General features: G+C 41.1%; 1 protein-coding gene across 1 annotated transcript in view; it reads left to right on the top strand.

The window, feature by feature from the left end:
- The window catches only part of csmd2 (CUB and Sushi multiple domains 2), a gene marked incomplete at both ends in the record, with an annotated part of 204,926 nt that overhangs the window by 146,847 nt on the left and 35,599 nt on the right, over positions 1-22,480 (top strand). Inside the window, 14 exons of the mRNA XM_083900294.1 lie at positions 1,157-1,351; positions 2,018-2,134; positions 3,766-3,879; positions 9,604-9,699; positions 10,064-10,267; positions 10,927-11,051; positions 13,525-13,621; positions 14,244-14,348; positions 14,567-14,685; positions 16,268-16,337; positions 17,359-17,475; positions 17,602-17,811; positions 19,870-20,058; positions 22,271-22,448. Coding sequence (XP_083756420.1) covers positions 1,157-1,351; positions 2,018-2,134; positions 3,766-3,879; positions 9,604-9,699; positions 10,064-10,267; positions 10,927-11,051; positions 13,525-13,621; positions 14,244-14,348; positions 14,567-14,685; positions 16,268-16,337; positions 17,359-17,475; positions 17,602-17,811; positions 19,870-20,058; positions 22,271-22,448 — 1,936 coding nt within the window. The remainder of the gene's footprint in view (positions 1-1,156; positions 1,352-2,017; positions 2,135-3,765; positions 3,880-9,603; positions 9,700-10,063; positions 10,268-10,926; positions 11,052-13,524; positions 13,622-14,243; positions 14,349-14,566; positions 14,686-16,267; positions 16,338-17,358; positions 17,476-17,601; positions 17,812-19,869; positions 20,059-22,270; positions 22,449-22,480) is intronic.

The following is a 22,480-nucleotide window of genomic DNA, read 5'->3' as shown; positions in this document are numbered from 1 at the left end:
CTCAAAAACAAAACTTAGTCTTGCTGGTTTGTCCAGTGGTGCTGCCGTAGAAACGCACTGTAGTGGCACAAAATGGCTGACTCTGTAAAGCAAGACCCTCGCCTAAAGTCTAAACAATTATTACCTCAAAGTAATTAAACATACAGAGGTAATTATGAGGTGTAAATTTAACTTCTGCCATTAAAGCCTTCTAAATGTTACACACTGGACCTGGAAGACCCAGTTCAGACCTAATGTTTGATCCATTCATCACATCTCGTGGTCTCTAGGTGTGCAGACTTAGCGAGGGTTTTCTTTGGCATTCTTATTGACCTTTACAAATGGATGCTTCGGGAATGTGTTACCTTTTGAAAGTTTGCTTTTTCACTAGTTGGTACTGGAATACTTCAGGCACTAAATTGCGAAATTGGACGCTTTCCTGTCAAAAGAAAACATTTGACCCCCCCCCCCTCCCTCCATGTGTGTTTGTGTGTCAGTGTGTTTAGACAAAATGTTTAAAATTGGCTGGTAAGAGCACAGCAGACTGCATCTAAGACTGAATCAAATTGCTTTGGGCATTTTTCCCTGTGTTTATTTGAGCTGTTAAGGTGTAAAGTATAAAGTGTGCCACACTGACATGCTTCCGTTTTCCCCCTAAGAACAATGTGATGGAAGATTGAGCAAGACATTATTTCTCGTGACCTCAGGAGTGCTGATTGATATGTGGTTAGATACAGTGTGTGTGATTGTGAGAGCGAAAGAAAGCTTGTGCGTGTGTGCGTCGTCTTGTCGGGTTGAGTGCACAGCCAAAGTGTTGTGTGAAAAACCAGTTGTGTGCAGTCAGCAGACCTTGCACTGCCACTCTCAATCAGCTGCATGTCTGTCTCCACAGCCATACATACCTCCAACAGCCTCAGATGAGAGAGCCGTGTCAAAGATTAGGAAGAAAAGTGGCAGTCAGTGAGATGTTGTATATTTACTGAAGGAGGGAAGCAAGGGGTTACAAGAGGGAGGGACGGGTTGGGGAGCAAAGTAAGCAGCAAAGGCTACAGGAAACCTTACACAGATAATGACTGTATTTCTATTCCATTTTTGTATTCTAGTAATAGTTCTTATTGAATACCAACAGGTGCTCCCTCCGTTTGTTGATTTTCCACCGTGTTACCTCTCTCCACAGAGAACCCCAGGGAGTCTTGCTTTGAGCCGGGTCTGGTGCGCAACGGGACGCGGATGGGCACCGAGCTCAAGCTGGGCTCCTCTGTCACCTACCACTGCGACAGTGGCTACACACTAGAGGGAGACTCAACCCTCACTTGCATCATGGGGGGAGACAGCAAGCCGAGTTGGAACAAACCCAAACCCATTTGCATAGGTAAATACTGACACAAAGACCTGCATCACTGCTTAAAGCTTGATCTCATATAAACATTTGCATTTGTGATTATATGGGTGCAGGGTGTAGCTTTGATATGTGGTGTGAAGAAAGCTCAAGTTTATTCGATCTCCTCCTCGCGCATTCGCAGCAAATCCTGCGGCATCCTGTCTGTTACGTCATTCCCATGACGCCACGAACGCTCACATGTTGAAAGCTGGTAAAAGCTGGTAAATCCCCCTGTACCCAATTTGGCTCTGACAGCGTGATGCTGCGTGTACGGCTGAATACATAATACACAAATACAGATTTTCACAAAACACATACAGTACATGGATTCAGCACTTGTGCAAATAAACAAGCCCACGCAGAGCATTTTTATGGGCTTTGCGCAGGTGAGGAGATTCAGGGCCTCATTGCATCCAGGCTTAACCCTGAGGGACACTTGGAAAACATTGCAATTTCACTGTGGCAAACACCAGGGACATGTTCCACCCAAAGCCCAATCAGACAAGAAAAGTAATTTAGGAGTGATGGAACAGAGGGGCTGGGAAACAGAAGGTGGTGGTGGTGGTGGGGGGCGAGAAATGGAATCTTACAATATTGGCTTCAGACCTTTCTTTTGTGTTTGACTTATCTCGTCATGTCTCATCTTTGTCTCTCCAGCTCTATGCGGAGGACAGTACTCAGGTTTGGAAGGAGTGGTTTTGTCTCCTGGTTACCCTGGCAACTACAGCAGTGCGCGGACATGCTTGTACTCTGTGGCTGTGCCCAAGGATTATGGTAAGCCCAAAAAGAAGAGTATTTTTTTGTATGGATTTTTAGAATAAGCTGCATGTTTGTTTCTGCCTTTAATTAAGATGTTATTATACTATAGCTTCTCCACAAAATGCCCTATTTAGGTTTAAACTGTACTTAAGTTCCACCGTGCGTTTTTTCCAATTCTGAAAATAATGAAGCAAAGTAAACATAAATATATTCCTAAAGACAGTGGGAGAAGAAAGGAAGTCTGTGAAAACATGGTGAATTTCTCACACATGGTCAATTGAATTTAGTAATTGAACTGCCTTTGTCATTTTTTCCTTTACAAATGCACTTTTGTTTCATATTTGCACTATTAAGTCACACAGTGATTGATACTTCCCATATCCAATTATCTCATTGCCATGCACAGTTTTACATTACTTTGGGGGAGCGAGAGCTATTAAATCACTGTCTTGTGGAATGGGCATACAATATGTCTGTCTGACACACACACGCACACACACACCAAAAATAATTGGTTTGTGGAAGACACTTTCTGGAGTTTTGCTTCTTTGTGGCATTTCCGTCTTAAAGGTCACAGATTGCATACAATATGGCATTTGATACTGTGGGAGCAGAAAATTATTCAGAAAAAGCAAAACAATGCAGGAGTGTGACACAGCTCAGTTACAATATGTCTCTGCTTTACTACGCCGGACATTTTTCTCTTCACTCTGCATCTTTAATGGCTCACGTTTCCTATGATTGCCACGTTACACCACACAGCAGCAGACAGCATTGTGGGGACGGGGACGGTGGGCTTCACTTCAATCTCTCGAATGATGAGGTCATGATGCCCGTGTTCTGAATAGACACTTGTCTTTGTCTCCTTGGATCCTGTCAGCAGCATATTTCACTTCATAAAATCAAAGAGGGAGTTGAAATCATTCCGCTACTGCTTTTTCCGAGAAAATGACACCAAGGCCCAAGGCAGCACAGAGGCAACAAAAATGCTGATTTTTTTTTCTCCTTTGGTGCATAGAAGGTGTCATTAAAGTTCCTTGCTTTTTCCTTTTTCTTCAAGAGGACAAAGACACTTGCTTCGTCATGTTGAAAAAATAGCAGTCGGAAGACAAAGTCCTGCCACCGAACCTAATGGAGAGTCCTTTGTCGCCCACTGCCCTTTTATTCTCCCTCACATCCTCTCCATCCTTCTCTTTAATCTGAGATATTCATCTCAAGTAAAGTAGACATAGATGATATGTGAAAGGCCTGAATATATTCAGGCAACAGCAATAGAATGAGTAGTTTCAAAGGGATGAAATCACGGTGGAGCTTAGGCTGCATATTGTACAACAGATTGGCTGTCAATGCCAGAACCTTTCATTTACTGACAAGCTATCAAGTCCAGACAAGATTGCTGATCTCCTAGTGTAATATCACTTTTTGCTTGTGTTGTCATAACTGCGGACGCTATCCACCTGGCATTAAGTTGACAGTTTATCTGAAATAGCTCCTGATAGTATTCTTTTGAATGTGGATGTGACAAAGTATCGATTTGCTGTGCATCATTAAACAGACGTGATGGTTTTCAGTGCGACTGTGATGTATTCACTAATAAGATCTTATTCCCGTTTCCGAGTATTGAAGTCAATTTCTGTCTTTTCTAGTGGTCTTCAGTCAGTTTGCCTTCTTCCAAACGGCTCTGAATGACATTGTGGAGGTCTACGACGGAGCGACGCAGCATTCCCGTGTCCTCAGCTCCCTGTCTGGAGCGCACACAGGTAGTGAAACAAATCCACACGTGTGCGACTTTTATTTTATTCAGTACCCAGGTTGGAGCAAATAAGCAGACAAAATGTCATTTGCCTATTTGATCTCACAGCCATTGTTTTGTGACATGACAGGCGACTAAATAAAATGCCGTACTGGCCTGATGCTCCTTTAAAGATCCAGTTTACCTCGTAGACAAATTGCTGACACAGGCTGAGCTGCCATGGCTGTAGGTGCGTTCCAGTGAGCTGTAAAACAATTCAGCAGTGACAACAGCGACGCACAGGATAACACGCCAGCAGACAGGCATAACACGCCCTGCATACACTCACTCCTGCTGTGGGTAGGAACACACACACACACACACCACATTCTTCTGTCAGTGTCATGAACAATTGCATTTATGGTCCTGTGTGTAACATTTAGGAGGGTTTTTATTGACAGAGATTGAATAAACTACCTATACGTATGTTTGTGTTAGGGTAGAGTAATAGCCTTAGAACCGTTTGATTTTTAGTCTTAGAATAAGTCCTTCATATGGACTTATGGTAAGGAGACTGCCATCTTGAGCCAACATGTTTTTTTTGCAGCTGGCGGGAACAGATGTGTGTTTCACATTTTGTAGTACGCGAAGGCTACCACATGGTACAGATTCAACCATTATACCAGTTGTTAAAAAATTCATGTTATACTTATTATACACTAATATGACAGTGAGAAGCTCTTTGCATCCTCATCCCAAATCTTCTTTCTAAGTAGTTGCAATTGCAATAATCTCCTCAAATCAGCACATACAGTAGCAGTGTTGTAATTATGTTAATTTAAGTGTTTTTAAAATGACATGACATAATCAGGCAAAAAAAAATTCTCATTCATTTTGTAGCCAATTATTCACAGTTGAAACGTCAATTACGACGATGTTTTGACAAGAAATCCCACTTTGCCATTAAAGTAATGATATATTCATTGAAGCAGTAGCGTGTGGCAGTGTTGTGCAGTGACTTTTACAAATAGGAAATCAGAGCCAAGGAATCATCTACACCTTCCTGCACTCCTTCCTGCCTGGAGAATTATTAGGATTATTCATTTGAACTGAAAACATTACACATGTGCAGTGCAGTAATCATCACTATCTTCTATTTTAACACTCAGTAATAATCTTGTATTACCTGACAACCCCGCACCTTCATTGAAAGAATTTAATTAATTATTAAGACACGGAAACATATACAAAATGCTTGATTATGGTGAAGGTTAACTGTATACATTTTCATTTTTAGTTGAATTATTATCTTCAATACACTCTTCATTGCCATACATCCTGGACAAAGTGACAATTAAACCTCTGAGCAATAATTAATCAGAGTGCAATTTGCTCATTTACTTGCTCCAGTTATGGAAACAACTTTGTTGATGTAAGAAAATACGCTGAGTCAATGGCAGTGACATTTAGCTATAACCTGTCACACATCAAAGATTCCAGTTCTAACCATAATGAGCAAAAGTCGAGCTGATCTAATAAAAAATTATTTCTTTTTTCTGCTGTGACATAAACCCTGGCCAGAGAACACCTTACCTTAACTGAACCACTGAATGGAGAGCAGTTGTACGTTTAACAGTGAGCAGTTGAAGGAGAACCAATGATATCTGATCCAACAGCTTTGTAAAATCACAATATCATGGATGAGATAAATGCCATAACTGTGTTGATGGCCCACAAAAGAAATATCTCAAGTTCGGGGGAGGATCTGTGTTTAAAGTCTGTGTGATGCGTGCGAGTTTGGGGGCAGCTCTTCATCTCAGCCTGCCACAATCTGTGGCATGACAAAAGAAAAATGATTGGTTTGTATCCAGGGCAGCCTCAGAAAATCCAGTTTACAGCTCAATAAACAGGATGCTATATTAACTGAGGAATCCTGGCGGCAGGTTCAGAGAGCTCTCTAACCAGGCATGGCAGAGCAGAGCAGCCTCACTTTGGCATGGGAAGACAGACTTTAAGGCCACATAGGAACTGTTGCTGCAGAACAAGCATGAATTAGGCATAATCCCAAGATACACACTCCCAAAACATACACACGTGTAAGTTTATAAAGGCGCGATATACTGAGCAAACCGTCTTAGGTTGTTGTTTGTCAGGCAAGTTAGTTTGTTGGGTTTAAACTGTCCTTGAATAGCATTATTACCTTATTCTGGTCTGTTTTTCCAGCACTGCCCTGGTATGTGGGGCAAACCACACAGACAAAAAGACAATTATCAGTGAAAAGAAAGCTAAAACGAGAGAGAAAAGTGAAATTATGTATATGCATGATAAAAGGTGGGAATTGGAAAAGAGAGGGAAGGGAGGTAGTGGTGCGGGCAAAAGGGACGATGGGACTGAATCCAGAAATCAAGGAGACTTATCTAAATGCTAATTTTTGAATACATTAAAACAAAAACTAGGAAATGTCACTCTCTTGGCCATCAACTGTGACTGGGGAGTCCATATTTATTCAACTGTTTGTAGGCTTGACCACTTGCTAATTCTGTTTCGGTTCAAGCACGCTGGTCAATCAATGCACAGCATGTGTTTTTTGATGGTAAAATTTATCTCCTAAAAATCCTGCTGGAAGGCCTTTATTTATAACGGTGGGTTTACGTAGATTGCATAGAGAAATGGACATTGTACTTTGGTCGCAAAAATGAATTCCATCACCTGCAACCAGACACCTATTGAACAGTACCAGCTGTCAGTCACACTGATGTCATCATCCATTATCCTCTGAATGGGAGCATCATTTACTAAATTGACCTGATGTTCTATTGAAGAAGACCTGAAATGTAGTCATTTAGATTATCAACCCCTCAGTAAAATGTTAACCATTTTTTCCCATTGACTTCAATTCAAACTTGACTTCCATTCTACTTCCTGTGCCTCATGTTTAATTTTTCAAAATATGTCCAACTACAGTCTAACTGATTTTTTGACTATTGACTACAAACATGTCCCTGTAAGTCTCGCACATGCCATCGTAGAGGATTTTTAAGGGCAAAGTGGCGTAGAGCTGGAGAGGTGCCAGCATGCTGACACATGTTTGAACCGTCTCGGTGAATACCTTCATCCGCAGAGCAAATTATGAGAGACTGTCACCATGACATCATGCAGCAAGGTCTTCCTTTTAATAAACTACTCAGCATGCCTTGGGGAACCTATGGTGGAACGTGAACGATCTGGTGATGATGTATTTTGAGCTGTCGCAGGACACTGCACTTAAATGAGCACAAACATTCACAAACACAAATGTGAGCAAAACAGTGCAGAATAACCGACCCACACACACACAGACGCAAACACAGATGTTGCCTCTGGGGTAAGGCCACGTCTGCCTCCCACTACAGTTTGACAGCAAACAGACACAGAGTAATGACATCCACTGCAGAGAGGCAGACCGCAGCACACTGAGAGGAGGACAGAGAGACGGAGACAGAGTTGCTCACTTCATATCAGGCTCCGAGTCAGCTGACAGTTTCCCATCACAGTATATACATGGGATGTGTTTTTCCTTTTGTCTGATGACACTGTTACACTGAAAAAGCTGGTGGGGGATAATATCAGTAACACGCTATTCTCTTTCTGAGAATTTCGTAATGTTTTATTGATGGGAAGATGTTCTCTGGGGATTAAAGCTATATGAAGCATAAAGCAGTCAAGAAGCACTGGGATTTAATGTACATTGTTGGTAATGTAATGTGTAGTTTTTGGATATCTTTCCCAACAAACACAAATTGTATTTGAAAATAGACTTAGGCCCCGTCCCATTTCTCCCCCTTAATATTTCCACTTGGTTTGGAGTGCCCTCAACCGTAAAGTCCCCTCGTTGAAGGAAGTGCCTTCCCTATGGAATTGTGACACCACTATATGCAAATTAGCGTAGTGAACCTAAAGAACGTGCCGGCGGATCCAGCTGTCCAAAACACTGACAAAACTATTTGTAGCTATTTACATTTAAATCGTCAGTTTTCTTCTGACATTAGTGCTCAAAGCTCAACGGTCCTTTGGATGTATATCAAACCAACATATTCCAACACATTTGGACATTGAAACATGCTTATTTGAGAAAATATATTACAACAAACTTTTTGATAAAAATCAGCTGGCTCGCTGAATTCGCAAAGCATTATGGGTAATTTAATTTCCCACTTCGTTTTAAGCCCGCATCAGAGCTCAATACATTTTGAGGGTTGATTTTAAGGGGAAAATCGCACTCCCCCTTGCTCCCCCCTACACGAGAATGCGCAAAATTTAGGGTTAGGGTAAACATTTAGGGTTAGGGGAGGTATTGGGACGGGGCCACGGCCTCCTGGTGAGTCACTTGATTTACAACATCAGTAAACATTTTTTCCTGAGGAGTTAAATGTCTCAATTGTGAGCTTCATGTCTTCTTCAATAGAACATGAAGTCAATTTTGTAAATGATGTTCCCATTTAGAGGAAAGTAGATGACAAATTGTGGTCGACACCAGTGTGGATGACAGCTACTATTGTCCAATAGTTTCCTGGTCGCTGGTGACATTTGTGAACTTCTAGTTTAAAAAAAAAATGACATGGCGCCTCGCAAATGTCAAGCCTTCAGAATATGAGTCAATTTTGCGACCGGGAGACTATGTGCACTTTTTGTACATAGTCTATGAGCAAGCGTCACAAAATGCTTGTAATCAAGAAGAAAAAAAAAACAAAAATCTTTTCAGCTCCTAACACATTTCACACACTGACCAAACAAATCTCTAATGCAATGCCTCTCTGTGCAAACATGATCTCATATCCCATTTAAAAAACCAAACCCACGCCTGACAGTTGGAATGAATAATGGCTTGTTCGAAATCCTGGCCGCCACAATAACAAAAGCTTCATCACCCTCGGTTTTTAAATTTGACAGATGGACAGCCACTAAGCCCTCGTCAGGTGACCTCAGACTCCTGTCTGTACGGTGTGCCTTTACAGCTTCCTGCATGCAAGCAGGAGCTTGATTGCAGCAAGCCTTAAACAGCGGGTGATGATTCCAACCTTGGATTTGATTCTGTATATGATCCAAACAGTCAATGAAGTGAAATGAGGGAGGTGTGAACCCTGCTGGTTGTTCTGCTGCATTAAAGAGCATCGCTGCACCATTTCGGCAGCTGCTCATCCTGTGGATTTGTTAATTGGGGAATGTGAACTACAATCAGGTACAGTGCTCCAGCAAGGAGAAGTACAATAATTAATTCCTTTGCTGGGAATACAAGAAAAGAAAGACTTTTTTATAGGCAGACTCTTTTCAGGCGTTCAGCTCAAAGAGCCAGACCTCCCGTTTAGTCACAGTTACAGCTGAGGAAAATTGCTAGCAATCAAATAAGCAGTGCAAAATATTAGAATAATCTTACTCGCCACCTTGCATTTATGTATAAGCCTCATGATGCATACCACATAAGCAATGTTACAGTCACACAATAGGTTATTCTGCTCACAGCATAGAAATCTTGACATGTTTCACACAATCATTAGCAGATTCCCCATTGTTTGCATTAAATATTCTTACTGGCCCATAATCAAGTCCTTTAAAAAAGTCTGAAATCCACATTAACCTTTGTAATATACATCAGAAGGCATTGGTGATTGGATGGTATGGTATATACACATTGCTTTGTACACGCACACACAACACTAAAGGCAGCTCTTTGTCAAAAACATGACAAAGTGTCTTTAACTTTTCTCCCTCTCAGGCGAGTCATTGCCACTGGCAACCACCAATCAGATCCTGATCCGCTTCACCTCCAAAGGCCAGTCCAGCTCAAGAGGATTCCACTTGGGGTACCAGGGTGAGTGTGACACAAACAAACAAATCCTACTGATGCTTGAGTCTTTTGGGTATTGTCTGTTCTAAATGACTTCTGTCTCAATTTCAATGTCTCTTGAAATTAAACTTGGCACTTGGCCTTTTATCCTAAAGGGACTTTTCTCTATCAGTGTATTTTTTTATTAAACAATGCACTAAACCCACGTATGTGCATGTGCATGTTATTAAAAGTATGCTGAATGTTTGAGATTTTATAAAAACCTGACAGAATTTTTTTTTTTAATAGTTTTCTCAATGAACACAGACTCATATTGTCGTAACTTGTGCGACATCAAATGAGTCATCTCAAATCACCCTCGTTTGTTTTTGTTTTTATTTCCCCAAAGCTGTGCCTCGTACCAGTGCCACACAGTGCACCTCAGTCCCTGAGCCCCGGAATGGCCGCCGCATGGGCAACAACTTTGCTGCCGGCGCTGTGATCCGCTTTGAGTGCAGCCCAGGTTACGTGCTTGAGGGATCTAGTGCCATCGAATGTTTAACAGTCCCAAATGCCTTGGCACAGTGGAACAGCTCCATACCCAGCTGTATAGGTAGGACATATACTGTATATCCAAACACAGATTACACCCTGATTATTGGCGTTTCTTTGTTTGGTGGCTTCTTACTTTCATATTTAATTTTTCCTTTCAATGTCCTAATGGATTTTTTGAGTGTAAAAAATCTTGTTAGTCTGACACAAATGACGGCTGTCAGCCATAGCCTGTATCCACACGGCGACTTGCAATCCTGCAGTGCTCAGGTGGCAGGAGCTGCTGAGGGTCACAAATACACACCGATGTACACACATAAATATGCTTGTACACAGAGACACACACGGGTGTCACACGTACACACACACACAGCATGCAGCTGCAACAGATGCTCCTACTTTGTCGGCAGATGTGTAAGTGTGCAGGGCAAGCTGGGGAAACAGGGTTTGAAGAAAATTTGCGTGCCAGGTGGATGAGTTCTGGTGTGTAATTATGGAGTGCACTTCTATTTTGATTCAATTTATTAAAGGTAAACTATTTTAAATGTGGCAGAGCATTTTTTTCAATCCCACTTGCAAAAGTCACAATGAAACAGAAACCGATTAAGTTGAAGATTAAATGGTTTTTTTGTGCATTTTATTATCATTATTATCATCATCAGACATATGGTTCTGTAAAAATGACTTATGAGTTTTCTCCTTGCTCCTTCCCCCCTGCAGTTCCATGTGGAGGTAACCTAACCCATCGAACTGGCACCATCTTATCTCCTGGCTTTCCTGAGCCTTACCTCAACAGCCTCAACTGTGTGTGGAAGATCACCGTTCCTGAAGGATCAGGAATCCAGGTTTGCACGACCTCGTTTCTACCATCGCCATATGATAAATTGAACATAAATGTCGAAGAATAAAATGTAATGACAACTAAAGGTCACTGTCACACCATGAAAAACACTCACCCGACATAACAACTCGGGAACAAAAGGGTAGATTGTGATGATGTGTAACTGTGAAGGTTAACAATCTAATGATGGTAATTCTGGTTAAAACGGTCTCTGGCGAATTTATAGATTTTATTTATATTTAGCCACTAACCATAATGACTCCACATGGTTTCAAAAACAAGCTCCTGTGCTGCTGTGTTTTAAGTGTGCCAAGGGCCAAATAACAGAGTGACTCAAAGTATAGCATTTACAGTTCTCATGGTACAGGAGAGCGACTAAATGATAGACTATAGACTTTACAGGGGCTCAGAATTTAATTTGGCTGATCACTATACCAGAACGCTAAGATTGCAGAACCTGAAATAAATTTGTACATAATTGCCTCTTGAATTACTTTACTTTTTCTTTCCTGGGACTTAATTCAGTTTGCATTTTCTTATTCTTTGATGCGTGTGTGATGGAACTAGACCAGAAACCTGTGGGGAAGGTCCCTGTGGATCAGGCTGAGAGAGAGGTTTTAAGCTTATGCTTCAGCCTCTGTGGCTAATGACCTGAGTGCCATCCCTCAGTTATTAGCTCATCCACATCAGTGGACTGTCCTTGCAGGTCAAATATATGAGATGACCCAGAGGCACGCTTAGCACGCTGCACACATTGCAAACGGACTGGAGGTGAAATGGAGGAGGAATAAGAACTGGAATCCGGATTTAGCACATGTCTCTGAGACGCTAACAGCATGCGAGCCAAATATAAAAACACCAGACTGACGGTGGTAAAGAAAGCTAACGATATGTGACAGTTTGTGTTCTTAGGGCAAGTAGGCACACACATTCTGCATGTGATACTACAATGTGAGGTGTCAACTCCAGAGGGTTTCCATTTTTTGTCTGTACTCTCTGCAGTTAAATCCTCATACCTCCTGTTCTTACTCTTCTTTATCTGTTTCACACCTTCACCCTAGCTTTATCTGTCTGCCTGTCTTTCTCACTGCCGCTTCCCCCCCCCTCTACCAGCTAGACACATTAGATCAAAGTGTCACGATCCAGAGGAGAACTTAGAGGAGCGAGGTGCCTTGCCGGCACATTTGCCATGGCCCTCTAATGAAAGATCAATCTGCGATCTGCCTCATCTCCCTGGGATGTGCCAGAGCCCCGACTGCCCATTTAATTGGCTCGTATCCGATCTGTTACTATCAGAGGGAGAGGAGAGGGCCAAGGAATGGATGTGAGAGCAGAACTGAAAGGGAGGCTTGGGGAAAGTAAAAGAATGAAGGAGGACACATACAGTGGCATCAGGAGATGAATGTGGAGGACAAAACGATAAAAGAAGACATGCGTTCAAACGCGCGCTGTAATTTGTTAAGTGCTCTGGCTGTTTTACATATTACATCTTTGGATTACATTATATTTTATTTTATTTTTAGATCAATATGTCTCATATAAGTTAAAATATAATCATCTCCAATTGAACTAATATGTTTTAAAATGTATTACAATCTTATAAGCGCTTGCTAAAAATCTCAAAGCAATAATTAACGTGTTAAATACATTTTTATCGGCTTATTTATGTTAATAACCATCTTATAATGTCTTAACAGTGGCTCATTACATCATTACAAGGGACATAAAAAGTGTTAACACTCTGTCTTTGGTCAGAATTCAACAGCAATAAGAGGCCTTTGAGAGAATCCTGAGTATTATTTTATTATTATTTTTTTAACAGTACTCAGGTGTCGTTTTTAATCTCGACAGTTGTAAGTGTTGTTAGAATAAGTTTGATCTCGACATTCCTTGAACGACAGTCACAGCCTCTGCAAATGTCTCATGGTTTTTCATCTTTTCAAATCCAGTGCTCATTCCTTGAAAGCAGCCTTCTATGAAAGTGTTAAAATCTCATTTGTGGCTTTAATAATTTTAATGTTTTACCCTTTATGCATTTTAAACTTTAGAAAAGCGAGGGAGGGAAAAAAAACAAGTCTAAACTATCTTTGTTCACGTCAACACTGGACTGGAGCCGAGGGTCGGAGTGAAGGTCGTTAACTTTGGGATGTTGCTTTGCAGAATTTCACAAATAGCCTTGTCGTGATGGTGATGATGTAACACTTTAACAAGAAGAGTTCACTGCGTCAGGGCTCAGACGAGGCCTTTCTCCTCCCTTTTTTTCTGTTGTCTTCTCCCACTCGGTTATCTTGAACTCTTCATGCTGAGTTTTCTTTTCACTCCACATTCGCACTCTTTATCTGTTGTTATTGTTCTGCTCACGACATCCCACCCTTCTTCCTCTTGATACACTGATGTTGTTCCTCTACCTCACTCATTGTGGCCCTCTTCTATTCTTGTATTCACTCTGTGTCTTCCTTCACCCCCCCCCCCCACAGATCCAGGTAATCAGCTTTGTCACAGAGCAGAACTGGGATTCACTGGAGGTGTTTGACGGAGGAGACAACACCGACACCATGCTTGGCAGCTTCTCAGGTACTGCTGTGTTTGTTTGTATGTATGCGTTTGTATTCTGCTTGTGCTTTAATGCTAGACCGAACATGTTTGGAAAATCACCCGACCTGCAGAAAGCAAAGATGAGGTAGCCTCATAGCCCAATCCTCTCAGATTATCATCCGGCAACTGGAGTGAGACTTATTTGTTGATCAGTGCATATGGTACAGAAAATGACAACCGTAACACTGCATGAATGTCTAGATGTTTTCTATCATAAGCTGAATATATACACACTAGGTATATACAAATGTTTTGTTTCTTGAGAAGATTGGAAGGAGTGGTGCTGCCAACTAATGGTTGGAGGCTTAAATGCAACACAAGACTCTCACTTTCAGAAAACCACTCTTAAGAATATTTTCATGTTGATGCAGTGCCTGTTACATAGACAGATAAAATATAGTCTCCTATCCACCCCAGTATATCCTAATACATCTATATACACAGTCATATATTTTCTGCATACATACACACACACACACTGTCTCTCTCAAATGGCCCAATGCAAAAAAAAGGTACACTTATTTCAGTTCATACACTTGGTTATAGTTGGTCTATGCTGGAGACGCTTTTGCTAAACTCCACGATTAATCTTGTCCCAAAGGCACCACAGTTCCGGCGCTCCTCAACAGCACCTCCAACCAACTCTACCTCCACTTCTTCTCTGATATTAGTGTGTCTGCAGCGGGATTCAGGCTGGAATATAAAAGTAAGTGTAAAACACTTTTTTTTACTATCTGTGCCAACACCTTGAGGACAAGTATTACATCAAATAAAAGTACATTTCTTATTAATAGTCCGAGGTTTTATTACTCTCCACCTTTTGGCATTGTCGTTTTGAAGTATTTGAAGTGTCCTATTTTCGTTTCTGTGCTATGAGTCTTTCCCTTCACACTCATCTTTTCATAATATTCTTTGTCTCCTCAGCTGTGTCTCTGACCAACTGTCCAGAGCCCGTGGTTCCTATGAATGGCATTAAAGTTGGGGAGCGTCTTCAGATGAATAATGTGGTGTCTTTCCAGTGTGAACCTGGATATACTCTACAGGTAACATTGCATCTTCCACCTCCAAAATAGGATGACAATAAAGCCACATTGATGTTTATCCTTGTCTGGCCTTTTGCCATTTTAACTCCTTTTTATTCTTTCCTGGTTGTAAGTTATCTCCTTAAGCCATGATCACAATTCACAGATGTGGATAGGGCAAAATGTCAGCGCAGGACAACGTTGAACAGCATCATTTTTTAGTTTATTGAGGAAGTTACCCTCTCACTTTTCAGCCTCAATGAACTTTATGCTCATATTATGTAAATGTGATGAAATCAGTTTAAACATATTATTTGCAATAATGTTTTGAGTCCTGTGTCCTGAACATTTATTAACACCAGACAGAGAGTGAATATGTGCTGAGCTTAGTGTTTTTTTGTGTGGCAATCCTCCACATAGATTAGGGGGTGATTTGTTATGATTCATCTTTGTTATACACCCTGGATGTAATGATGCATGATGTAAGCCCACCCAAAGGATAGGATGTGTGACTCCGACAGGTATCCACCATATGTCGGTTCTATTTTAGAGGATGTGGTGCCGGTTCGCTGTAATCTGTAATTCGGCTCAGCCTCCGAAATTGACTGTGCTCTGCACATCCTCCGGCACTTCCACTGTCATCATTTGGGGCTGCAGGGGACAGATGGTGACATCTGGGGAACACATTGGATGCAGCACTTCACACAAATTCGACTTTAACATCGTCTCTCCACTCCACATTACAAGGTCTATCAGAACTGTGTGTTCCCATCAGTGCTCACAGCCTGTCCGCGTGATGAAATGCCGGATTTAGTTTACGTCATCATATTTGAACACCTGTTTTACTTTGCATTTTATAGAATAGAGTGGAATAAAATTGGTCCGCGGACTGTGATTAATTATTTTTTGTAAATCATAATAGTGGAACAGGGTAAACTTCATTTTCACAAAATGTACAGTAGTCTGAGAGGACAATCAATAATTATTTACCTTGTATCATGTGTCACATTCAACAATACCACCACATGTGTTTTTAACGCTTACATTAGCTACCGTATAGTTACACATCAGTATCCCTGATATAAAGAAAAGTCAGACGCACAGGAAGATAAGATAGGGAAAAAAATTACACTATCATCCGCAATTCTGAAGCCATTGCAGTAGCAGCCAAAAAGGACGAAATTCTGGTCTCCACTTAGGGCTTGGCCACTTTCAGAGAAGCCAGGTGAAGAAGTATGTTCTTTTTTTAAACATCTGTTTTTAATCTTCGCTGTAAGTTAGTGTTGTATCCAGAGACCTTTATAGAACTGCCTGTTGTTTCTCATTCTGGCAGCGCATGAATGAATGTGAGGTGCTTCTTAATCTTTCCCTCTCTCCCCTCCTTCTGTATAATCATCTTAATATGCCTGTGATGCAGCCTCTCTATTGTTCTGTCACTTCAGATGGATTTAGTCATTTAGTTGCCACGTAGTCGTGTGGAGACAGCCATCAGGTTCAAGTCACTGAAGCAACAGATGAGTGACAGTGGGGAGAGCAAATTAATTCATTGCCTGTTCTTTGTTGCACTTTCTTGTCTTTGTGTCTGTGCTGATGCTGCTTGAAGGGGAACTCACACATCACTTGTATGCCTGGAACTGTCAGACGATGGAACTACCCACCACCTCTCTGCATCGGTAAAAATACCTTTGACTGTGTTTGCTTCACTTTTCTGCATTATTTTCTATTTTGGATTCGCATCATACAGCACATCATAGGCAAAGGTTGCACTATACATACTGTGTGTTTTATATCATCATCAGCTTTTGAATTAAAGCAGAATGTGTTTGCTCTGTTGGTACATAATGCAGTTGACTAATGGTTACGTCCAAACTTGTGTTTCAGCTTCATTTTTCATTTCATTTGACAGACAAGGTGAAAGTGAAAGTTACTGTTTTAAAAGCTGTTTGTTAACAGCTGGAAGCACAGCCCCGGAGTTTTCATATGAAAACTGAGGCACTGGGTTTTTTGAACTGTAGCAGAAGAAACACTTAATTCCAGGGTTAACTCATTGTTATAAATGAAAAAAAAAGTATTTGTTATATGAACAAACCATTGTTGCATTTGATTTATTTTGGGAGGCCTATAGTTCTCTTATATGCAATGTGGTTTCTGCTTTGAAAGCTAAAAAAGAAACTGCTGTGGTTCCCTCTCCTCTCTCCTCCTGCTTGTGAGTGTGTGTGTGTGTGTGCCTTGACAAACGGGCTCCACTTATTGGAGCAACCTACTATTGCCTAATTAGTTCCATCTCAGACCGTGATTGGTTAAAGTTGAGGGAAGATTCATGGTGTTCACAGGCATCAGCAGTTTCCTGATTACCTCAGGCTTTTTCTGCTGCTACAGGGTAACATTTAACCCCTCATTTATTACTTATAGGAAACACAATGGTACATCACCCTGATCTTTCCCAGCGGTTTCATTCAGACGTATTATTTTCATTGTCTCCTCAAGTCAGCTAGTGTTCTTTTTTTTCTTTATTGTTATTTTGTTGGCTTTTTGCTCCTTTTAGTTTTCTTGATCCCCATCCCCTCTTACACTTAATTTCACTTCCACTATTGCGTTTTGGCAAGCCACCCACAAAATGAATTTAATCTGTGAGAACAAATGTTTGGAGATGGTAATGGAAATATTGGAAATATGTGTTTGCCCTTTAACCAGCTCAATGTGGTGGAATCCGGGAGGAGATGGAGGGCATGATTCTCAGTCCAGGTTTCCCTGGGAACTACCCTAGCAACAGTGACTGCACATGGAGAATCTACCTGCCAGTTGGTTTTGGTGAGCATCTTAAGAATGTAAAACCTTTGTTGTTGTACATTTGGAAAATTTCATTAGCACTGAGAAGGCGTACCTTATTAGTTTTTCCAAAAAACGTCATCATTTTGCTTTTTTTTTTTCTCCCAGGAGCCCATGTTCGGTTCCTCAACTTCTCCACTGAGGCCAACCATGATTTCCTTGAGATTCGCAATGGGCCCCTTGATACAAGCGCAGTGATTGGACGATACAGTGGCCAAGACGTTCCCTCTTCACTTCTCACCACCTCCCATGAGACCACAGTGTATTTCCACAGTGACCATTCACAGAACAAACCTGGTTTCAGATTCGAGTACCACGGTAAGCATCCACACATGATGTGTGAATCAGAGTGTCCTCAGAGCCCTGTTTTAAAGATTTGAAGATGGAGACATTCAATTATATTCTCCCTCCTCTCTCTTGAGTGTCTCTGGCAAAAAATAGACTTTGCTAATATATGTTTTTTTTTTTTTCATAATGAGCATAATTGTTCAGGCAAATATTTCCTAATTGTAGAGCTGAGCCAGTATCAGTATGAGAAGTTATTTTCAAACTAGTAATTACTTCCTGAAGCTTTTCGGCTGCTTTGAACCACCTGTGATGTCACTGAAATGTGGTCATGTAAAAGTTCACTCAATTTAACCATAATGACCAGAGCTATTTGCCTGAAATGTCCCAGACATTTTAAGAACTTGCATCACAGAGATGATTTATGTCTTGTAAAAGTATAATGAAGTATAATTTTGAGGAGCATTAACTCTTTCCCTTCATGTTCACTTATGTATTATTAAAGTCACTTCGCTGTGAGGTGTGTGCAGTAAAGCCATAACATTACTGAGTAAGCCCCGGAATTGAGTGTGTCAAACTAATCAGCCCACACAGCCTGTAAATTCCCAAGATCTATAAATCTCTGTATATAAAACTGTTGATCCCCTAAAAGATTTCTTCACTATGTACCAATAAAAAGCGTCAGTGCATATCTGTATAAATTGCCCTTGTCCATGAATGCAATAGGCATACAAAGTTTATATTTTGTGATTCAACAAACGAGCTGACAAATCAAGAGGTGGCATTGTGCAATTACATAATTATGTGTACATTAGCATATAAATCAAGCATTATATTTGCAAATAGCCCCCCTTCCTAGTATATATTGCCTCCTATGAAGGGAAGATATGATCCATAGAAATTATTAATATCTTTAGTAATATTTATATCCTGGCTCTTCAAGGTTCACTGCCTGCTCTGCTTTTGTATCTAACAGGGGAAATAAGGTGATAATCATTTACCCATACTGCATTTCATACTCCTCCAGAACAAGTCAAAACTGCCCTTGGCTTTTCTTTTTTTTTTCCTCTCTAAAAACTTCTTTCCGAGGCGAAAGAGGCAGAAAGAGCGAGTGGGAGGACTCTGCAGATAGAGGAAGAACAACACAAAAATGAGGAAGGGGAATTAAAAGATGGAAAGTAAAAATAGAGGATGCCACACTACTGTTGTCTCCAGTCGAGCATTCATATTTTGAGGAAAATCACTGCTGGTTGTGTGATTTGCTTGCAGGCTCCAGCAATGGATCTGCAGCAGTCATTTCCCTTATCAACTTTTTGGACATCTCAACATCAGGGCACATAATATGTGCTTTTAAATATAATATGCAACATTTCTGCATTGGAATATCTTAAAGTATGGGAAACTTAACATCACACATGTTGAGTGGTGTAATTACAAAAGTTTACAGCACCCTTTAAACCCATAATCCTTAAAGATAGTGGATGGAGTCATCCCCTTTACATGTCTCTGCTATATCTGCTGGGGGCAAATCCCCATCAACACATCCGAGCGAGGAAGGAAATAATCTCTACTAGTCATTAGCTGCCGGGCAGGAGGAAAAGAGGAAGACCACAGAGAAGGTTCATGGATGTTGTGAAGGAGGACATGAGGGCAGTTGGTGTAACAAAAGAGATGAGGCAGATGATCCTGAAAGGAGACGTTTGATAGAGGAAGAAGAAGAGATTTGTCACTCAGGGATTAAGACAACTCATTGCCGTTTGCTGTGTCTTCTAACTCTAAGCTTAGCTCTCCATGTGAAGCACAAACACACAAGAGAACCAACAATTCCCATGAACTCATGCTGCTTCTTTTTTATTGTTTTGATGAAGAGACTCCTTTCGGCAGAAATGACATACTGTGCCTTTTTAAAAGTATAAAGTAATCCACATTTATTTCTTTGACATGTGGCTTACTTACTTATAAGACTTATATGATTGCATCATTTTACTTCATATTATGTTGTTCAATAATATTGTGTAGAGCCTTAATGGCAAAGTCATTCCTGATTTTAAATAACCGATAATGTCGCTCTTCCCTTCCTCCTTCTCTCAGCGTATGAGCTGCAGGAATGCCTTGATCCGGAGCCTTTCCACTATGGAGTGGTGGTGGGTGCTGGCTACAATGTGGGCCAATCCATCTCCTTCGAGTGTCTGCCTGGTTATCAACTCATGGGTCATTCCATCCTCACCTGTGAGCACGGCACCACCCGCAACTGGGATCACCCTTTCCCTCGCTGCGAAGGTACGGGATATATGAGATTTATCTCATCAACAAGTGCATCCAAATAACCTAAATAACACAACAACAAGTGACCCAACTGCACAATTAATGTCGAACTAAACTAATAGCAAGACAACTTCCTGTTTAAGAATGTATTGAGCTATTACATCATTAGTGCAAAGTGCAGCCATGGAGATAATGATTATCTATTATGAATAATGCAATTAAAGTGAATTATCATCCCCCATTAATGAAGCAAAAGAACTCCACAATGAAAATCAATACTCTGCTAAAGAGGAATGGAGACAAATAAAAGTTCAATGAAATGGGGAGGAAAATTGGAAAGAAAAGTAATGGGCGCTCCTTGTTTCGCCACGTCCTTGACCCACATTCTCACGCTCTGGTTGTCGATGATTCAATAAGGCAGGGAAAATTACTGAGAGGGGAGGGCCGTGACACTCAAACTTGAGGAGATAAGAGGGAGTAAGAGGAGCAGAAATAAGCAACAGAGAACAGCAATTTTTGTTTGTTTGTAGTATTAACAGACATCTGCTAAAGTCTTATCATTCCCATGTCTTTTTGTGTTTTCGTTTCTATCTTTGTATAGGACGTCGTCCAGGAGCATTCATGTGGGCGAAATTGCATAAAACACAATATCATTTATATCGCAGCATTCGCCATCGTAATACTATGCTCACATGCATCTGTAGTCTTAGTGTTTATTTCAATGATCATATACGGCAATTCCGTTGCAGCCCAGTGATGTGCTGATGTAATATGCGGCAATAATACTGTATTGAATATTTTACACGCCATTAACATTTCTTTATTCTCACGTGGGTGCACGTCTGTTGCTTTCTAAAATGAAATGGAGAATTAGGCTGACGCTTCTGACTGTGAATGTAATTGAATTGGCTTAAATGCTGTGACCCGGTGTGAGGAGGTGAATTAGCAGGAGATGAAGTGGTACCTCAGTCTTGATGGAAAAACCCCTTCATCATCGTATTGCCATTTCTTGCCAATTTATATAATTGTGTCACTATATGCCTCCAAGCAGAGTTATGTGATGAATGTTATTTGCATGTGCATTAGTTGGAAATAAATACCCATTTCATTTCCTTGTTCTCCATGGAAACGTGACAAGGGTTTGTTTAAGGGTTGAAATCTAGATGATTCGCTGACAACAGGCCCATATTATTTCCTGTATTTTGCTTAACCCTTTTTTCTATGACAGCACATACATTGCACTCAAGTATACACAAAATATGAAATATTAAATATATCAATCGGTGGTTACCTGTTCCCATTTAACTGTCCAAGCAAACATAATTTTTATTTATTTTTTTACACATAAGGCTGAAGTACCTTGCTTATCGATGGTGTCACCCAGAGGTTCAGCTCCACAGTGTGTTCAAGGTTTAATCAGTCAGTCTGATCAATAGCTCATTTAACAGATGGGGGCAGCAGCAGCAGCAGCAGTGGGATGCCACTTTCCACAGGGCTACAACAGGCAACTGTATTACATGAACATACATAACCTTGCGAAGGGAAAAATAGATGCAGCCTCTGCTTTGGGAATCATCTTAAACCCCGAGGCGTCCAAGGGTGTGCCGTTAAGCCGAATACCCTGTTTGGTTTGCTTGAAATGCCTGCACTAGTGCGATTACCACTCCTCCCTGATTTTCCCTGCCTCACACCACTGTGAATATTGGGTTTCTCTTTGGGCACCAGTGGGAGTGTGAGACTTCATAATCACCATGTTAGTGAGAATCTCCTGGGTTCTTCAGGAATGTTTGAAATATAGTTAAACTTTTTATTAGTGTAGATTTGAGGCTGGTTATCGATTCTGCTCAGCTTTTTTTTGTAACCTAAGGAATAAAAGGCATGTCAGCAGTTTCAGTGTTGTGAGTTTGGGCATACATAAGGACCACAAACTGTAGATGTATACCAACACACACACACACCTAAAGCCCAGAACTTACTAACCCCTCGACTCGTCTCTGCACATTCTCTCTTCTGGGAAAGGGTTGAGGCCTTATCAGAGCAAAACATTCTATCCAAGTCCTCACTTGCTAACACGCTTTACTGGCTAATCTTTTGCCCAGACAAGTGTCGAGCCACTAAATGTAGAGTGAAGACAGGACACTGAGAGGAGAAGATGAATATAATAAAAAACAAAAACACGTCTGTTTTCCATCCAATTGTTTACATTAACTCTCCCTCCCTCCCTCAGTGCCCTGTGGTGGAAACATCACTTCCGACAACGGGACAGTCTTCTCACCGGGATACCCGCAGGAGTATCCAAATTCAGCCGACTGCTCCTGGTTGATCACCGTGTCGCCAGGTTTAGGCATCAAACTCAACTTCACCTTGCTTCAGGTTCATGGGCCTCATGACTTTCTCTCCGTCTGGTAAGTGATCACTGTTTCCACGTAGAACTCCT

The sequence above is a fragment of the Microchirus variegatus genome (assembly GCF_963457635.1).
Source record: "Microchirus variegatus genome assembly, chromosome: 13".
Lineage (NCBI taxonomy): Eukaryota > Metazoa > Chordata > Actinopteri > Pleuronectiformes > Soleidae > Microchirus > Microchirus variegatus.
Note: the sequence above shows the minus strand (reverse complement) of the source record. Positions and strands in the feature narration are given on the sequence as shown.